The sequence below is a fragment of the Saccopteryx leptura genome, chromosome 3 (assembly GCF_036850995.1).
Source record: "Saccopteryx leptura isolate mSacLep1 chromosome 3, mSacLep1_pri_phased_curated, whole genome shotgun sequence".
NCBI classification, from domain to species: domain Eukaryota; kingdom Metazoa; phylum Chordata; class Mammalia; order Chiroptera; family Emballonuridae; genus Saccopteryx; species Saccopteryx leptura.
The window spans coordinates 160151431-160171976 of record NC_089505.1 but is presented as its reverse complement, the minus strand read 5'-3'; the positions used below and the strand labels follow the sequence as shown (position 1 = coordinate 160171976).

Genomic DNA, 20546 nt, shown 5'->3' with positions numbered 1-20546 from the left:
GAATGATGTTTTATTTTTAAAAAATGACCAGATTCCCTCTGTTACATTTGTCTAAGACTCACTCTTGATGCTTGTCTCGGTCATGTAATACATTTATCCATCCCACCCTAAAGGCCGGTCTGTGAAAATATTTTCTGACATTAAACCAGTCCATGGCCCAAAAAAGGTTGGGAACCACTGGTTTAAACAACAGCAAAAAAAAAAAAAAAATTAGTTTGATATGTTTTTATCTACACAGAGTGATGCAGAGATCATGGACCATTTGGAGGTAATCTATGTATACAAGTGCCAACTGCCAGGCTCCAAAGATTTTTGACAGGCCCTTTTTTTGTCTCTGGTTGGTCCTTGGGAAATCACTCCCAGCCTGACCTCCCTGCCTCCAGGGCACTGCTCCGGCCTGCTGCAGCCCTGCCCCAGCCACAGATCAGGTCCCAGAACAGGAGGATGAGCCATATCAAAGGCTGGGCATCATTCCACTGGAATGTCAGCCTCATGAGGGCCGGGCATTTGTTTATTCTATTTTCTGCTCTACTCTCCAGGCCAAGAACAGTGCTGGGCATGTATTAAATGCTCAATAATATCTATTGAATGGTGGATGAAGTTAATTCCCAGGAGGGCAACGGCTCGATAGGCAGGAAAGAGTAGGGTATACAAGAAGAATCGGAGCAGCTGAAGTGAGAGGAGACTGGTGTAGATGGGAATGGAGAGAGGGGAAGGAGCCCAACTCTGCGAATCTTACAGGCAACATTGTGAGGTGTTCAGGTTTTATTCATCTTTCTCTGAGTCATCACTGAAGAGTTTAAGCAAAGGGCGTTATGCTTTAATTTCCATTTTAAGATCTTGCAGTTATTTATCTATCTAAAGCTGTCATTCCCCTGCTTTAAAATTCTGGTGTGCACAGGGATAAAAATTTTATTATTCCATGTACAGGAGATCTAGAATAATCAAGTTCATAGAAACAGGAAGTAGAATGGTGGTTGCCGTGGGTGGGGGCAGGAGGAAACGGTGAGTTACTGTTTTACTGGGTACAGCGCTTCCGTTTGGGATGGTGAGAAGTTCTGGAAACGAATGGTGCTGCTGGTTGCACGATGATACTGTATAAATGTAGCTAGTACCATTGATTGTACAGTTAAAAATGGCTAAGATGGTAAATTTTGTTATATATTATTTTCAGACTTAGGAACAAAATCTAAAAACTTTAATGTGAAGCCCAAAATATAAAACATGTATTTATTTAGTAGTGCTCCATTATTTACCAAGTGAAATTCAAATTACCTTAACATGGCAGGATAGGCCCTTTGGTTGGATCCCAAACTAGGCATAGCTTTCCTCCTTGCACCAAACTATTCCACTATCTCCAGACAAACCCCAGACTCTCATAACTCCAAAATACTGTCTAGGGCAGGGGTAGTCAACCTTTTTATACCTACTGCCCACTTTTTTTTCCTCTGTTATTAGTAAAATTTTCTAACCATCCACCGGTTCCACAGTAATGGTGGAACCATTTATAAAGTAGGGAAGTAACTTTACTTTATAAAATTTATAAAGCAGAGTTACAGCAAATTAAAGCATATAATAATAATTACTTACCAAGTACTTTATGTCAGATTTTCGCTAAGTTTGGCAGAATAAATCTTTATAAAACAACTTACTATAGTTAAATCTATCTTTTTATTTATACTTTGGTTGCTCCGCTACCACCCACCATGAAAGCTAGAACACCCACTAGTGGGCAGTAGGACCAGGTTGACTACCACTGCGCTGTTCCTTCTGCTGCATACTGTACTCTCACCCTGATCTTTCAGGGGCTTCCTCAACCTCCTATCTTCAACCAGTGCACAGGTCACCTTCCCTAACCAGTTCCTTCCTGGTCTTTCAGCCTCTGGACTGCTGTTGGCATGCTGTCAATGTATCTGCTTCTGAAGCAGGCAGTGAGCACCCTGAGGACAGTGTTAGTGATTCATTTCTGATCCAGGGCCTTGTACAGTGCCTGACAGGCAATGTGTTCTCAAGAACTGGTGGAACTGCCTGACCAGACAGTGGCGCAGTGGATAGAGCATCGGACTGAGATGCAGAGGACCCAGGTTCAAGACCCCGAGGTTGCCAGCTTGAGCGCAGGCTTATCTGGTGTGAGCAAAGCTCACCAGCTTGGACCCAAGGTTGCTGGCTCGAGCAAGGGGTTACTCAGTCTGCTGAAGACCCGTGGTCAAGGCACATATGAGAAAGCAATCAATGAACAACTAAGGTCTCGCAACGAAAAACTGATGATTGATGCTTCTCATCTCTTTCCGTTCCTGTCTGTCTGTCCCTGTCTGTCCCTCTCTCTGACTCTCTCTCTGTCTCTGTAAAAATAAATAAATAAATAAAATAAAATAAAATAAAATAAAATAAAAGAACATCTTAAAAAAAAAAAAGAACTGGTGGAACTGATTAATTCCCTCCTAACACTAAAATGTGAATGCTAATTACATTTGGTAAGCCTGAGCTATGGCATCTTCCCACAGTGGTATGGCCTGGGAGGAAAACCCTTTATTTCAAAATAACAGAATCATGAATGAACAGGCATCTCTGCTTCTGTATGACAGTAAGATTAAGTTTGGAGACTCCTTTCTTCATCTGTAAAATGGGAATAATGTTACTCTTACAAGATGATTAAGATGAAATGAGATATAATTTGGAATATACCTGGCACTGACCCTGGTATATCGAAAATGTTCAATAAAAGTGTGCTCGTTTTGGTTATTATAGTAGACACTAAAAAATGGCAGCCATTATTGTTATTATATCTAGCTGTTATTTATCATTTGAGTTGAGTGAGTTTTTTTTATCATCTTTCCCAGTAGACTGTGCTGGCCTGACAAAACAATATATTTTCTTAGTAAATCTATAACACTGATGATTTCTTCCATATGGTACAGGTGTTTGATAAGATATGCAGGTTGATCAATATATTATTAGTAAAAGGGTCACATTTAATTTTATAGGTTTTTCCACATTTGTTCAGGAACATTTTAAATATGAATCTATCAGGCATTGAGGATAAAAATTTTAAGTGCAGGCCTGACCAGTGGTGCAGTGGATAAAGCGTCAACCTGGAAACACTGAGGTTGCCGGTTCAAAACCCTGAGCTTGCCTGGTCAGGGCACACATGGGAGTTGATGCTTCCTGCTCCTCCCCCTTTCTCTCTCTCTCTCTCTCTCTCTCCCCCTTCTTAATAATGAATAAATAAAATCTTTAAAAAAAAATTTAAGTGCAAATAAGCACTTTAAAATATGAAAGTATATAAATATTTTAAGCTTTTATAAAGCAAACATGTACAACAGGGGTTATTGTCATATAGTTTAATGTAATTAAAAATGTTAATTTTAAAAACAGATAATTCCATCTCACCTCTGTTCCCACAAAGAACCTTGTGCAGAAGTCCTCTATTGGCTTGAGAAGATTGGCCATCCCACTTTCCAGGTTGTGGTATGGGTTTATTTCTCCAGACTTTCCAACCCTGTCTTTCAGAGGAGTATGGAGAGAAGAAGCACATATTTATAGTGAATGACTTTTTTTTTTAATTTTTAAAAAAATTTTATTTACTTATTTTTTACAGAGACAGAGAGAGTCAGAGAGAGGGATAGACAGGGACAGACAAACAAGAAAGGAGAGAGATGAGAAGCATCGATCATTAGTTTTTCATTGCGCGTTGTGACACCTTAGTTGTTCGTTGATTGCTTTCTCATATGTGCCTTGACTGCGGGCCTCAGCAGACTGAGTAACTCCTTGCTGGAGCTAGCGACCTTGGGTTCAAGCTGGTGAGCTTTGCTCAAACCAGATAAGCTCGTGCTCAAGCTGGCGACCTCGGGGTCTCGAACCTGGGTCCTCTGCATCTCAGTCCGATGCTCTATCCACTGCGCCACCGCCTGGTCTCAGGCTACAGTGAATGACTTTTAAAATACAGTTAGTTTATATTTTCAGTTCACTGCCATACACGTCTGGCTCATTTCCTCCTCAGTGTGGCAAGTCCAAGCATTTTTAGATTTCTAATTTAGGAATAAGATGCTTTTTTATTTTTTCAAACCATTGCTTATACAGGAACCCTTGTATATAAAACTGATAGAGGCTGCATAACTCTTTGAAGTACTACCTGAGTGGTAATGTGGAGACCCCTCTGCCTATTTTGCCCAGGGCTCTAAAAAATTTCATAGTACACAGTTGGGAAATCACTTCTATATATTTACATCATTTCAATTTTTTTATTTTTGGTATTTTTCTGAGGTTGGAAACGGGGAGGCAGTCAGACAGACTCCCGCATGCGCCTGACCGGGATCCACCAGGCATGCCCACCAGGAGGCGATGTTCTGCCCATCTGGGGCATTGCTCTGTTGCAACCAGAGCCATTCTAGCACCTGAGGCAGAAGCCACGGAGCCATCATCAGCACCCGGGCCAACTTTGCTCCAATGGAGCCTTGGCTGCGGGAGGGGAAGAGAGAGACAGAGAGGAAAGAGAGGGGGTGGGGTGGAGAAGCAGATGGGTGCTTCTCCTGTGTGCCCTGGCCGGGAATCCAACCCGGGATTCCTGCACGCCAGGCCGACGCTCTACCACTGAGCTAACCGGCCAGGGCCATTTCAAAATTATTTATAGTAAAACTAGACACAAAACATATCCCCTGGGTTATATCACCCTAGATATTCTCAATAAGGTTTTCTAATGAGAAACTTGTGTCATTTTTATTCAGTTGGCATCATATGGAAAATTTTCAAACAACTCAAAGTTAACCTTTTAAGTGTAAAAAAATTCTTTAACTTTTAGCCCTGGCCGGTTGGCTCAGTGGTAGAGCGTCGGCATGGCATGCAGAAGTCTTGGGTTCGATTCCCGGCCAGGGCACACAGGAGAAGCGCCCATCTGCTTCTCCACCCCTCCCCCTCTCCTTCCTCTCTGTCTCTCTCTTTCCCTCCCGCAGCCGAGGCCCGGGCGCTGGGGATGGCTCCTTGGCCTCTGCCCCAGGCGCTAGAGTGGCTCTGGTCGCAACAGAGCGAAGCCCCGGAGGGGCAGAGCATCACCCCCTGGTGGGCAGAGCGTCGCCCCCTGGTGGGCGTGCCAGGTAGATCCTGGTCGGGGGCATGCGAGAGTCTGTCTGACTGTCTCCCCGTTTCCAGCTTCAGAAAAATACAAAAAAAAAAAAATTCTTTAACTTTAAAAAATAAATCCATCTAAAATGTATTATATATGGTCATAAGCACAGCATATGGAACGTTATTTGTTTTCTGGTTAGCCTAGATTTATTATTTATAAATATCAATGACTGTACTATATTATAGCTACAACTCACATAAAACAGTAAAAGCAGAGCTAATCTGGAGGCTGAAATTCAAATGTCATCTGAAACGTCTTCCTTTTTAAAAGTATCTGATGTCATTCTGGTTTAAAACGGGTCCCCAAACTACGGCCCACAGGCCGCATGTGGCCCCCTGAGGCCATTTATCCGGCCCCTGCTGCACTTCCGGAAGGGGCACCTCTTTCATTGGTGGTCAGTGAGACCACAAAGCACGGCATCGCTCACATACAGTACTACTTCCTGTGATGCGACATGCACGCATCACGGCTCCGGAAGCGCATCATATCACTTGTTACGGCTAGCAGTGACAAATATGGAACCGGACATTGACCATCTCATTAGCCAAAAGCAGGCCCATAGTTCCCATGCTTAAAGTAAAACAAACTGTAAGGGGGTTAGAGACTAAACCTAATAAAGCTGGCATATAACTTGGGAAAATATATATATACCTATTACTAGAGTAGAACATGTATATAATTTGTAAATAAGCACAAGTTCATTGGGAACATGTGCTCAAAATGGTCTCTCAAGGGGGTGCAAGATGGAAAACTTCGGAGCCCTCTGATCTAAGAAGGGAAAACAAGAGCTGACCCAGGGGTTACTACTAGTAATGCAAAGGAAGAGGCGTGGTGATTGCCCGAGAGGAAGGGGGTTGGGAACACCTGAAACCTATGCAATTTTATTAACCAATGTCACCCTGATAAATTCAATAAAAAAGTAAAAAAGAAAAAAAAAAAAAGAAGAGGCATATATGAGATGCATGGTTAACGATGACTTAATCATCCTGCATAAGAGACTGGATGTGAGGAGTCTGAGGAGAGCCCGGGGTGATTCAGATTCTGTTCTGGACAGTGACTTTGAGGAAAAGGCCGGCTTCACACCCAAGAGAAGGCGAGAGAAGAGGGTAGAGCACATCACCACAGGGAGGTTATAATGAAAAAAGCACACAGCTGAAGTTAGACTTTGAGGTACATTCAATGACGAGGGCAGCAAGGTACAATGGAGCCAGGAGAGCAGACAGGGGAGAGAAACTGAAGAAGTATCAGAAAAATCACAAAAGCCAAGGAAAGGGGCAAGAGGCGGTAGTGCTTAATGTGGTAGGGTGAAAGAGGAGGTAGCCAAAGAAAAGTGTTATCAACTTCATTTACTCAGACTTGACCAAAATAATTAATTGGATGTTTATTAAATTCAACATCATCCTTAGAGGCCATGGATTTTCCATAACTGAGGAGAGTAATAATAATAGCAGCTAACATTTACTGAAGGCTTACCACATGCCAGGCACTAAATTGTGTGCCCAGGAACCATTTCATTAAATCCTCACAATAACTCAAGGTGGATAAACAGTAATCCTACTTCAGGAGTGAGTCAACTGAGGCTCAGAGAGGTTTGTAATTTAGCCAAGATCTCACACCTGGTGGCTAACATTTATTGTGAGTTGATGATGCACTGTTATTAGAGTTTTGCATGTATCAACTCATTTTATCTTCCTATGAGGTACTTATCTTTATTATTTACCCTGCATACACCTCCTCAATTTTATCCTCTCTCTTTTCAAATAGGTTCAAAAAAATTAAATAGATAAGGCACAGAGTAGTAAAGTAATTTGACCTGGTCAAACAATAAATTGTGGCTTTGCGATTTAAACCCAGACCATTGATTCCAGAATCCACACCCTTAACCATTACACCACATTGCTTAGAAGAATATAACATAGGCTCAGAAGGTAATCCCAAAAGAGGAACTCCAAAACCACTTATGGCAAAGGTTTTCTCATTGGAATAAATATAGAACTTCTTAAACCCACGATTATTTAGAAAGGCTCTATTGTGACCTAAAACAGCAGGCAAAGGGGGAGTGGCCTGTGGACACTAGATGGCGACAGAGTAACAGACACTAATTGAAACTGAGCAGGCCTTGAGACTAGCCTGGACTTGGGATTCACAGTTGAAGAAGAACCACTAAAGTGTCAAAAATAAAAAAGAATGAGGAAGCATATGAGTGTTTTCTAGTCAACAGGTCCAAGTCAGGCCAGAGTAAGTGTATAGCTGTCCATGTGCCTGAAGGTGACCCAAAATATCATACTTAGATCTCAAATAAGTCCTGAAAGCTGATCGTCTACAAAGGAGGCAAGACATAGCCATAGTAACTGCGTTTAGAGCTAAAAGGCAGTGTTAGGAAGATCCATGGCATTACCAAGTAAAATTTAATTCCATCCAGGATGTATGAAATTGTTTTAATGTGGATTTCTGGACATATATAAGGGGACATGGCCAACTAGAATCTCAGCTGAGAATCTAAAAACATGTGTCTGTTCCCTCTATGAACTGATTTAGCCAAATATGCCTTTCTCTAAGAAACCCCCAAAACAACACTATTTAGAAAGAGAATATTCATTTGATGAGGAATATTCCTGTTTGATGACATTTGGGCATGCTTCAGGGTTCTTCATTTTAAATAGGCACTTCTGTCAGTGGAGGTGGATCTGTACCTGTTAACATATTTTAGTGTTGTCCCAGCAGAATGTAAACCCCATGAAAGGAGGGACTGTCTTCTTCACAGCTAGATCCTTGGAGCCTAGCATTTTACAGAACTGTAATAAATGTTTTGAATAAACTCAGATATAAATAAGGACATAACAGTGTAAACATTGTTCTTAAAAAAACTAAAGGATCACAAGATTTTCATATAATACTTTTGATCACACTTAGCATCATGCATCTATTCCATAGTTTTAGCAGTACCTACACTAAAATGAAATATAATGTTCAATAAGGGGGAAATAAGGTCTCTCTCTTCCAAAATGGTGCCACATTTAGGCAGTCTTCAGAAAGATATTGCCTAAGAGTCTAATACTGGTAAAGAAATGAAGGATCACAGAAATTACACTCACATTAGAGTTTAGATACATTTGTTTTTAAAAAAGTCATATCTTATAATGAATTTTTAAAAACATATGTTAGAGAAACTTCTGCTGTGGCCAAGATGGAACAATTCATACTAGACTTAAGCTCTCTCATGAAAAACAACCAAAACCAGGAAAAATATATGAAATTATACTGTTGGGGTGTTTTTTTTGTGTGACAGAGACAGAGAGAGACAGAGAAAGGGACAGACAGGGACAGACAGACAGGAAGGGAGAGAGATGAGAAGCATCAATTTTTCATTGCGACACCTTAGTTGTTCATTGATTGCTTTCTCATATGTGCCTTAACTGGGGGCTACAGCAGACTGAGCAACCCCTTGCTCAAGCCAGTGACCTTGGGCTTCAAGCTGATGAGCTTTTGCTCAAACCAGATGAGCCCACGCTCAAGCTGGTGACCTCAGGGTTTCAAACCTGGGTCCTCTGCATCCCAGTTTGATGCTATATCCACTGTGCCACTGCCTGGTCAGGCTGAAATTATAGTTTTAAAAAATTGGATATTAGACCACAAAGGACATTAATTCCTGAAAATGGTAGAAAAAAATGGTTGGGGGGGTTTGAGGGGCTGGATAGGGGAGGTAGAAAGATTGAACAAAGGAGGGGAAAAAAGAAAAAACTCATGGACACAGATAACAGTGTGGTGGTTGCTGAGAAAGGGGGATGTGGGGAGGTGGAGGAGAGCATAGGAGGGTAAATGGTGAGGATGGAGACTTGATTTGGGGTGATGAACACACAGTACAATGTACAGATTATGTATTATTATAGAATTGTACACCTGAAACCTGTATGATTTTGTTAACCAGTGTCACCCTAATAAATTCAATAAAAAAGAATAAAACCTAATCATATAAGTAATCACATGAAATCTAAATGTTCTAAATGTCCCAATTAGAAGACAGAGATGACCAGATTGAATTTTTAAAAAGCAAGAGCTGTATGTAATGCATGTCAAACATAAGACACAAATAAGCAAAAATCCAAATGATAAAAAAGTGATACCATGCTAAATGCTAGATGACTATAGTAATATTAGACAAAGTACATTCCAAAGTTAAGGATATTACCAATTCATCAAGAGAATGTAATAACCGTAAACATTTATATACCTATTATTGTGATGCTCAACACGTTTAGTCATTAAATAAGTGCAAATGAGATACCACTACACACCTTTTAGAATGGTTATGTTAAAAAGATGAACCATACTGTTAGTGAGGATGTGGAAAAGGGGAACCCTCATACACTGCTGGTAGGAGTGTAAAAATGATACAACCACTTTGGAAAACAATGTGGCAGTTTCTTAAAAAGTTAAACATATACCTGTCATATGATCTATTCATTCCATTCCTAGGTATTTACCAAAGACAATTGAAAGCATATGTCCAAACAAAGACTTGTATATGAATGCTTATGGAAACTTGATTTGTAATAGCATTAAGTTGAAAACAATTTAAATGTCTATCAACAGGTAAATATCAATGGTGTGTGTATATATATACATATGTATATGTGTGTATATATATGTGTGTGTATATATATATATGTATATATATATATATATATAATGAAATACTACTTTGGAATAAAAAAGAATGAACTATTCATACACACAGTAACATGGATGAATCACAAAATAAGTAAGCTGATTGAAAGAAGCCAGACTAAAAAGGAGTATGTATTGTATGATTTACATCAAATTCTAGAAAATGAGAACTGATACATAGTGGCACAAAGCAGCTCAGTGGTAGACTGGGAGCGGAGGTGGGGAAGGTGCTGAGGGTTTACCAAGGGACTTCCTAGGAGTTAACTTTGGAAAGGGATCAATATGGTTGTTACCTTGATTATAGTGATGGTTTCATGAGTTGTTAATACATCAAAACATTAAACACTTAAACACATGCATATCATTGTATGACAACTATATCTCAATACAGCTGTTAAAAGTGAATAAGGAAAAAAAACACACTTTAAAAGATATAATGATGTCTTTATTATAAACTGAACAAAAGCAGCAAACATCCTCATAATCATCTCTTTCTATTAGATAAAAAAATAAGACTACACATGTTTGTAATAAGTTATCTTTTTACAGCAGGGGTCGGGAAACTTTTTGGCTGAGAGAGCCATAAACGCCACATATTTTAAAATGTAATTCCGTGAGAGCCATACAACGACCCGTGTACATTAAGCATTATCCAATAAAAATTTGGTGTTGTCCCGGAGGACAGCTGTGATTGGCTCCAGCCACCTGCAACCATGAACATGAGCAGTAAAAAATGAATGGATTGTAATACATGAGAATGTTTTATATTTTTAACATTATTTTTTTTTATTAAAGATTTGTCTGCGAGCCAGATGCAGCCATCAAAAGAGCCACATCTGGCTCGTGAGCCATAGGTTCCCGACCCTGTTTTACAGGTTACTTTAACCTCGATCAGTCTAGATTTCCTTAATTGTGAAATGGTGATGAAAATTCCCAGCTTGCAGGACTTTTGTTATCATTAGTGTCTGTTTGTTCACCATGGTACCCCTAGGACCTAGCACTTCATAAATATCTGTTAAATGAATGAAATCATATGCAATATTAGCACAGTACTTGACTCTTGGCTGGGATTCAATAAATTGTATTGACTCTTGGCTGGGATTCAATAAATTGTAACCAATAATTGAATACTAAGAGGAGAAGTGAGGAGGAAGAGGAGGAGATGAAGGGGAGAGCAGAAGGAAGAAAGGAAGGGGAGGGACAGGGAGAGGCAGGGAATGCATCTTAGATTCCCCCTGTAATGAAGAAGTTCCAATAAATAAAGTGACTCCATTTTTTTAAACATAGATTTTAAATGTTTCTGCAATTACATTTATTATGATTCTTTTCTTTTATGGTCCCTGGCTAAATGTGTATTGTTCAAGAAGGCCTTTCATACTCCAAGATTAAAAATGATTTTCCTCTAATAGTTTTATAGTTTTTACATTTATATCTTTAAACTATCTGGGTTTTATATTTGAACAGAGTCTGAGTTGGAAATCTAAATGTTTTCTTGGTGGCTTCACTGTCATTTAACAGCCTTTCCAATAGATCCAAATCATTTAACATCAGAACAACAGAGTTACTGATTTAATACCAGCAGCCACTGCCAGGGCAGCTACATCCTACAGGTCCCTTTTCTGAGCGTTATCTGCCAGGTGGCTGCTTCTCTCTGCAGGACCCTCTTCCCTCCCTGGCGGCATCCGGACCTCCGGATCTCTGTAGCTCTTAGCTCTCTTCAGGGTTCTTGCTTTCCTGGGCTCCCTGACTCCACCTCTGCCTTTCTCCCCTTCTCTATGTAAGGCTCCCATCTGCGCTATGCTTCCTCTACCGCTCGGCCTGGTCCTCCTCCCCCTCCCCTCTTCCTGGACCTTCTCCCCTGGCCTTGGTCTTGATGTCCTGTCCGATGGACGCAGGGCGGCCGTCCGAGAGGCGCTGGAATCTTCTCGGCCTTGCGCTCCATGGGCACCAGCGGCCGTTCTTTGCCCAAGTACGGGTTTTTGAAGGAACGGTCGTGATTTTTCTGGCAGTGGTTTAGAGATTCCATCTTTTGTCTGGAGTGATGATTTTGGACCGTAGGGTTAACGGGCTTTCCCCTGTTATCAGCCTTTTGTAGGAACCGGGGAACTTGTGGGAGCTTCTGACGGGGAGTCTGTTCCAGCGTTGTTGGTGTGGGCGCAGTGCGGTCACTTTCTCTGCGCGCTGTCTTCTGTCTCCTTTCTAAAGCAGATCTCCGGTTGTAATCCTCTGGCTTTCTGCTAAGTAATCTTTAAGTTCGTGTTGAAAAGCGTCGTAAGACTCGGTTTTTCATTACACTGACTATGGCCGAATCTCTCTTCAAGCCTACAAGTCTTTGGACTCTGTGTGCCTATGCGCCCACAGAGAGCAGACGCTCACTGGTTAGAACCACACAAGAAAGTTTTGTTTGTTTTAGTGTGAGGTCTTGGGTTGTAGCTACAAAATACACAGCTTCAAAGTAAGTTTTGCCCACGCTGGGTATTAGATATATAATAGGTTTTACTTAGGTGTCCTATCATTTACCTGAAGGTTGAAAAAATTATAAATGGAAGTCCTTTTGATAAGGCAACTGTTTGGAAAATTCTTCACTTGCTAGTAATTCTTGCACATCTTCATTTTGCATTGTTCCCCAGGTGGGACATTCAAGCATACCTTTCTTTGCTTTAATAGTTTTGACAGCTTATATGTGCAACCTTTGATCATGTAAACAAAGGTGTATGGATGGGTTGAGTTGAGAGTGATTTAAAAGTCAATTGTTATTTTATTACTCAGTTTTATCAAGGTACTTTAAAAATATTAACTTTTAAGTTCTATTCAGATTGAGAATGGTAATTTTGTTTCTTAGTACTTTATTACTTATTTTGCTAGGTTTGAGGTATGTTCCATTTTATAGAATTATTCTCTGAGCATATACATATTCATTAAGTAAGCTTCATTAAAAATTTTTTTGTGTGTGACAGAGACAGAGAGAAGGACAGATAGGGACAGACAGATAGAAAGGGAAAGAGATGAGAAGCATCAATTCTTCATTGCAGCAACTTAGCTGTTCCTTGGTTGCTTTCTCATATGTGCCTTGACTAGGCAACTACAGCAGACACAGTGACCCCTTGCTCAAGCCAGCAACCTTGGGCTCAAGCTGGTGAGCCATGCTCAAACCAGATGAGCCCATGCTCAAGCTGGCAACCTCGGGGTTTCAAACCTGGGTCCTCTGCGTCCCAGTCTGGTGCGCTATCCACTGCACCACCACCTGGTCAGGCTAAAATTTTTTAATGTATTGTTTTCAAAAATACATGAATGTGCTCAATAAATGTTTGTGAAACTGAGTTGAGTTCTTTCAAATCTTTTTGTGTATAAAGGCAATTTTAATGTGTTGGCTCTAGCTAATAAAGCCATTATAAAGTTCCACATTGGAGGGTTTGATTTTTGTACCCTTTTTACAAATTAGACTATCATAGCAAATAACCTTAGACAAAATAATCCAGTAACACTCAAACTATCAAATGCTTTTTTAAAAATAAACAAAGGCAGTTAGTTACCTTGTGTTTTGTAAAAGAGATGGTCTTCATTCAGGCTTATCTTGATTGGGCAGTGGTCTAAACTTGTTTCACCTTTAGACAGTTTTAGCTTGGGAGGGACATACAAGAAAGATTATTTTCATATATTCTTGAGTTATTCTTGCTTTTCGCTTCTGCCCCCAGATTGCTGTTTGCCACCTCCCTCTTTCTCTCCCTTCTCCCTCAGACTTCTAGTTGCCTTTCCCATGGAAAGTACCTAAACCACATTTTCTAAAACCATGCTACGAAAGGGAATTTACTGTATCGGGAGGCTCATTTCCAAATCCCAAAGTCTATGTTTTGTGTCATTTCTGAAAATGTTTTGTATTCTATTTTATAACACATCCTTATGTTATAAAAACAATGGCTCATTTCTGTTGCCTAAATCTTTCAGTTAAAGGAAATGAAAGGCCAGAACGATGTTTAGGGACCTTTCCTCTGCCTGACATTGCGGAGTCCCCTCGGGGGAATTACCTGCCCCTGAGTTCCAGAAGTGGCCTTGGGTCTGCACTAGAATGGAAAATAGTCACACTTTACATTTTCCCCTCAAGGCTCCGGGCCAACTTTTCTCCACTAAAATGTTTGTCCATATGCTCTACAATTCTCAGGCGAGTTTTTGTTTGCCTGCTTCCTTTTACTACAGCTCTGACTCCTAGCCCAGGAAATGTTGAATCCTCTCTTTCTAATTTCTAATCCCAGTTACTTCAGGAAATTTCTCATTCCTTCATGTTCTTTCTTCTATTGGGAACAAATTCAAAATGATGTAATTTGAGTGATACTTATAAGTCAAATGGAAAAAGATGTTTTAAGTTTGGAATTATACTGAGACATTCCAGAGAAATAGAGACTTCAATGTCAGCAGTCCAGTCATATTTTTACATATGGCCCACTACAACCATATCTTTCTTAAATTAAAATTGATTTTCCCGAAGGCCTGCCATTCAAGATAAATACAAATAATTTCTTGTTCAATTATTTTTCAGTTTTGTTTGCTCATTGGTATGACAATACTGTTTTCTACTACTAATGTGCAAAATACCCAGGATTTTGGCTACCATAGGAGTAAAATCAGCATTTTTGGGCTAACTTCAGTGGTGGTATTCAGCCTATTTTCACTGGTTTGGGAGAACTGATACCTAATATTTTGTTGAGTTCGGCAAACCGGTTGTTAAAATGGCACTTGTAATCAGGGTTCTCTCTAAACTGGGCACCTGGGCACCCACTCAATGTGGAAATCACAAATTTACACTCCTTACTCTTTTTAAAAAATTTTTAAAATTTTTTTTATTTTTCTGGAGCTGGAAACGGGGATAGACAGTCAGACAGACTCCCACATGTGCCCGACCGGGATCCACCCAGCTCGCCCACCAGGGGGTGACGCTCTGCCCACCAGGGGGCGATGCTCTGCCCCTCCAGGGCGTCGCTCTGTTGCGACCAGAGCCACTCTAGCACCTGGGGCAGAGGCCAAGGAGCCATCCCCAGCGCCCGGGCCATCTTTTGCTCCAGTGGAGCCTTGGCTGCGGGAGGGGAAGAGAGAGACAGAGAGGAAGGAGAGGGGGAGGGGTGGAGAAGCAGATGGGCGCCTCTCCTGTGTGCCCTGGCCGGGAATCGAACCCGGGACTTCTGCACGCCAGGCCGACGCTCTACCACTGAGCCAACCGGCCAGGGCTCCTTACTCTTTTTTAATGTTCATCTGAGCAACAGTGCATTCTAAGTGCCTGTAGTAATGTTCATTCCATCCATAGATGAAAAAAATTTGACAGAACTATGCTTGTAATATTTATTTATTAATTTCTTAAAGCTCGTTATACCTTGGCTGAATTACTGCATTTTAATCCCCTCATGTTTGTTACTGTGGTAAACAAACATATACGGTAACATAGAGAGAAAAAGTGCCAAACAATTGGCGGTGACAAGCTGTCATTGGAAATACATATTTTTTAAAAATTTTGTTTTAAGGCTTTATTCACTTTAGAGAGAGATAGAGAAAGCGAGAGAAAGAGAGAGAGAGAGAGAGAGAGAGAGGAGCAGGAAGCATCAGCTCCCATATGTGCCTTGACAGGGCAAGCCCAGGGTTTTGAACCGGCAGCCTCAGCGTTCCAGGTCATCAGTTTACTGTATCCAGTCGCCACCACAGATCAGGCAGAAATATCTTAAATTACAGTTTTATTGTTTTTTTGTCAGGTATTATTTATTTATTTATTTATTTTTTACAGGGACAGAAAGTCAGAGAGAAGGACAGATAGGGACAGACAGACAGCAACGGAGAGAGATGAGAAGAAGCATCAATTATCAGTTTTTTGTTTTGACACCTTAGTTGTTCATTGATTGCTTTCTCATATGTGCCTTGACCGCGGGCCTTCAGCAGACGGAGTAACCAGCGACCTTGGGTCCAAGCTGGTGAGCTCTTTTCTCAAACCAGATGAACCTGCGCTCAATCTGGCAAGCTCGGGGTGTTGAACCTGCATCCTTCCGCATCCGAGTCCAATGCTTTGTCTAACTGCGCCACCGCCTGGTCAGGCTTATTATTTAATATTTTTAAATTAATATTTTAAAACTCTTTCTTATAACATAATCTAGTTTGGTGTACCTCTTTTATTATTAAGTATTAAATGTATGAAATAATAAACTCCCTTTTAGTACATCTTTTTATATACTTAAGACGGTCATTAGGGCAGAGAACCAGTTGTTAAATTATTTGAATCCCACCACTGGCTAATTTAAGAGAATATCCACTTTCAAGCAACTGATATGTGATTGAATAATTATTATGCAAACTATTAGTAAGTTGTGGTTTGCTTACACATGAACAAATATTAATTTTGGATTCACAATACTTGTGATTTTGGCTTGATGTAGCAGGCATCATAATAACTTAGTGAAGGGATTAATTGGATTAATGAACACATGATTTATAAAGTCCTGTGCTAATTTGAGCTGCTCTACTTTTAGAAAGCATTGTATGTATATCTATAAATTATATAGTATATGGAATAAATCCTATGTTATTTACCTTAGAGAAAGGTTTCCAAGAGAGATCTAGATGCAAAAAAGTAGATGGTGCATTGATAGGAATTTCAATACTTTCTTCTTTCTTTTTCTCTGTTGATTGAGGGGTTGCAGCTTTCAGTGGTCTGATATCCCAAAAACATATTGTGCTTTAAAAAAAAAGTTTACATTTTTTTTAAGTTCAAATAAAAGGTGGTACAGCAGGACTACTATTCTTGCTGCTACACATTAGTGATGTGATCATGGTTATATTTTAATATCTCTAAAAGTAAGATTTAATTTTTTTTTTTTTTTTTGCCTGACCGGGCGGTGGCGCAGTGGATAGAGCATCAGACTGGGATGCGGAAACCCAGGTTTGAGACTCCGAGGTCATCAGCTTGAGCAAGGGCTCATCTGGTTTGAGCAAAAAGCTCACCAGCTTGAGCCCAAGCTCGCTGGCTGGAGCAAGGGGTTACTCGGTCTGCTGAAGGCCCACGGTCAAAGCACGTATGAGAAAGCAATCAATGAACAATTAAGGTGTTGCAACGTGCAACGAAAAACTAATGGTTGATGCTTCTCATCTCTCCATTCCTGTCTGTCTGTCCCTGTCTATCCCTCTCTCTGACTCTCTCTCTGTAAAATAAATAAATAAAATAAAATTTAATTTTAATTTATTAAGTTTATAGAACAGAATTATTTTTACTTTATATTTTAGAGAATTATACATTTGATAGGATTATATAATAACTTTGATGATCTTGAGACTAATATTATCAAATATGAGAATTGAGTTTGAACATTGACACAATTAAAAATTTTTTTTTAATTAAGTGAGAGGAGGGGAGATGGACAGACTCCCACATATGACCTAACTAGGATCCATCTGGCAACCCCTATCTGGGGCTGATGTTCTGTCTATCTGGGCCCATGCTCATAACCGTGCTATTTTTAGCACCTGAGGCAGAGGCTCCATGGAGCCATCCTCAGCACCCGAGATGATGCACTCAAATCAATTGAGCCATGGCTACGGGAGGTGAAGAGAGGGAGAAAGAGAAGGGGGAGGTGGAGGGGATGAAGCAGGTGGTCACTTCTCTGTGCCCTGACCAGGAATTGAACCCAGGACTGCCACACATCAGGTTGATGCTCTATCACTGAGCCAACTGGGCAGCGCCCAAATTTTTTTTAACATAAGAGCTTTCTTGAAATATAACTCATATACCCCAAATTCACCCATTTAAAATAAACTATTCAATGGTTTTAAAAAAATATTCACAGAGTTGTGCTACCCTCATCACAATTTATTTTAGAAGATTTTTATCACCTTCAAAATGTAAAGAAACCCTGTACAGCTCAGCAGTCACTCTGCATTCACATACACACAGTGAAAATATCACACATACAGAAGGGGTTAGGTTCAATGTGCTTTTTACACAGTAGACATCCAATAAATGTTATTGCTGTCCTTATTTCTCTCTCCTCACAGGTAGATTATAAAAGTCATGTGGGAAAATGTATGTGAAAATCCTTTTAAAAGTTCCATACACGTATAGTGTTATTTTTAGTGCAATAAACTTAGTAAAAAAATTTATAATGAAACTTGTACAGTAGTACTTCAGTATAAAGGGTTTTTGTATTAATTATTTGAAAATACGTGACAAAAGCCACGAGAAGTCTGCCGTATTAACTTTATAATTTCTATCAGTGAGGTTATGAGTAACTTGATTTAACAAATATAAGATATTACTAAAGATTCAGATGTGTACGCATTTAGATAAATGGATGGTAACTAAAAAGTAACAAAACTTGTGAATTATTTAATAAATACAATAATTTATTCATTTAATAATGAATAAATAGTTAAAATAAAAATGATTAAACTAAATTTGATAAAATTACTAAAATTTAAAGTAAGAAATTATTAAAATGAAAAATTATTAAAAATAGTAATCATTTTTATACTATAAAAACAAATTCTTGGGAGAGTACCACAAATAAATAAGATCAATTTAAATTTTTTTTTTTTTTTTGTGACAGAGACAGAGAGAGACAGAGAGAGGGACAGACAGACAGGAAGGGAGAGAAATGAGAAGCATCAATTCTTTGTTGCGGCACCTTAGTTGTTCATTGATTGCTTTCTCATATGTGCCTTGACCGGGGGCTACAGCAGAGTGAGTGACCCCTTGCTCGAGCCAGTGACCTTGGGTTCAAGCTGGTGAGCCTTGTTCAAACCAGACGAGCCCGCACTCAAGCTGGTGACCTGGGGGTTTCAAACCTGAGTCCTCTGCCTCCCAGTCCGATGCTCTATACTGAGCCACCGCGCCACCTCCTGCTTAGGCTTAAAATATAATTTTTGTTGTTTTAAAAGTTTCAAAATTACATAGCTCTTCCTAAATCTTATTTATGTCATCAATTTGCATTATTTTGGAAATGGTTATGTTAAATATATATAATTCCAGTTGCACTTTCAGTATAACTCATTTGCATATTTTTAATTAAGAATTATTGGGCCTGACCAGGCGGTGGCGCAGTGGATAGAGCATCGAACTGGGATGCTGAGGACCCAGGTTCAAGACCCCGAGGTTGCCAGCTTGAGCGCGGGCTCATCTGGTTTGAGCAAAAGCTCACCAGCTTGGACCCAAAGTCGCTGGCTCGAGCAAGGGGTTACTCGGTCTGCTGAAGGCCCGCGGTCAAGGCACATATGAGAAAGCAATCAATGAACAACTAAGGTGTCGCAATGCACAACGAAAAACTAATGATTGATGCTTCTCATCTCTCCGTTCCTGTCTGTCTGTCCCTGTCTATCCCTCTCTCTGACTCTCTCTGTCTCTATAAAAAAAATAAAAAATAAATAAAAATTATTGGAACCTTATTTTATCTTATTCTAGTATATTATAAGACCTTTAAGTTTGACTGTTGGTGGCACAGTAGATAAAGTGTCGACCTGGGACTGCGAGGTCCCAAGTTTAAAACCCTGAGGTCGCTGGCTTGATCATGGGATCATCGACATGATTCTAAGGTCGCTGGTATAAGCCCTCTATGACTTGAAGCCCAAGGTCACTGGCTTGAGCAAGAGGTCACTGGTTCGGCTTGAGCCCCCGGTCAAGGCATACATGAGAAGTAATCAATGAATGACTAAAGTGATGCAACTATGAGTTGATGCTTTTCATCTCTCTCCCTTCCCCTTCCTGTCTGTCTCTCTCTTGCTAAAGAAAAAAAGAAAGACCTTTAGCATGGCTGAAGTATAAAGGTTAAGAATGATGAGTTTTCCAGATAACTAAAAGTTTTTTTTTGTTTTGTTTTTTACTTTAACAACTTTATTTTTTTTTCTTTTTTACAGGGACAGAGAGCGAGAGTCAGAGAGAAGGACAGATAGGGACAGACAGGAACGAAGAGAGACAAGAAGCATCAATCATCAGGGGTTTTTGTTGTTGTTTTGACACCTTAGTTGTTCATTGATTGCTTTCTCATATGTGCCTTGACCGTGGGCCTTCAGCAGACCGAGTAACCAGCGACCTTGGGTCCAAGCTGGTGAGCTTTTTGCTCAAACCAGATGAGCCCACGCTCAAACTGGCAACCTTGGAGTCTCGAACCTGGGTTCTTCCTCATCCCAGTTCGACTCTCTATCTACTGTGCCACCACCTGGTCAGGCCACTTTAACAACTTTTGAAGGAACTATTCTTAGAATAAAAATATTCTTTTTATTTATTGATTTTATAGAGAGGAGAGAGAGAGGAGAGGAACAAGAAGTATCAACTCATAATTGCCTCACTTTAGTTGTTCACTGGTTGTTGTCATACGCACCTTGACTGGGCAAGCTGGGATTTTGAACTCGTGACCTCAGTGTGCCAGGTTGACCTTCTACCCACTGTGCCACCACAGGCCAGGCTAGAAATATTCTTATAAACAACAATCAAGGATATGTTTCTTCCATATAGAATATGTATTATTTTTAGTCTGTTCAATGTTTCTAAATGTTTTCCAAGGCTACTGAAGAACAGTACAGCACTGCATTTGTGGTTTACAATCAACATTATAACATAAGCATTTCTCCATGAAATAACAATTTTAATTTCTGCATAATATTCTATATGGCCCTCTAGATGCCATGTGTTGCTTTTGCCTGGTGAATAATCACTATCTCACCACCTATTTTTTAGCAAAAAAATTCTTATTGTTCGGAGGGAGCTGCTTCTTTCTTATTAGATGCAGTCAAGTTT

At 40.0% G+C, this 20546-nt stretch overlaps 1 protein-coding gene across 2 annotated transcripts in view; it reads right to left on the bottom strand.

Annotated features, from left to right (window-relative positions):
* The window catches only part of DNAI3 (dynein axonemal intermediate chain 3), a 100726-nt gene that overhangs the window by 15992 nt on the left and 64188 nt on the right, over positions 1–20546 (bottom strand). The window contains exons 15-17 of one of the 2 annotated variants that reach the window (XM_066376687.1): positions 16355–16499; positions 13324–13411; positions 3391–3503 (exon numbers count right to left, since the gene is read on the bottom strand). In XM_066376687.1, coding sequence (XP_066232784.1) covers positions 3391–3503; positions 13324–13411; positions 16355–16499 — 346 coding nt within the window. The remainder of the gene's footprint in view (positions 1–3390; positions 3504–13323; positions 13412–16354; positions 16500–20546) is intronic. The other variant, XM_066376689.1, reaches the window with a different exon arrangement.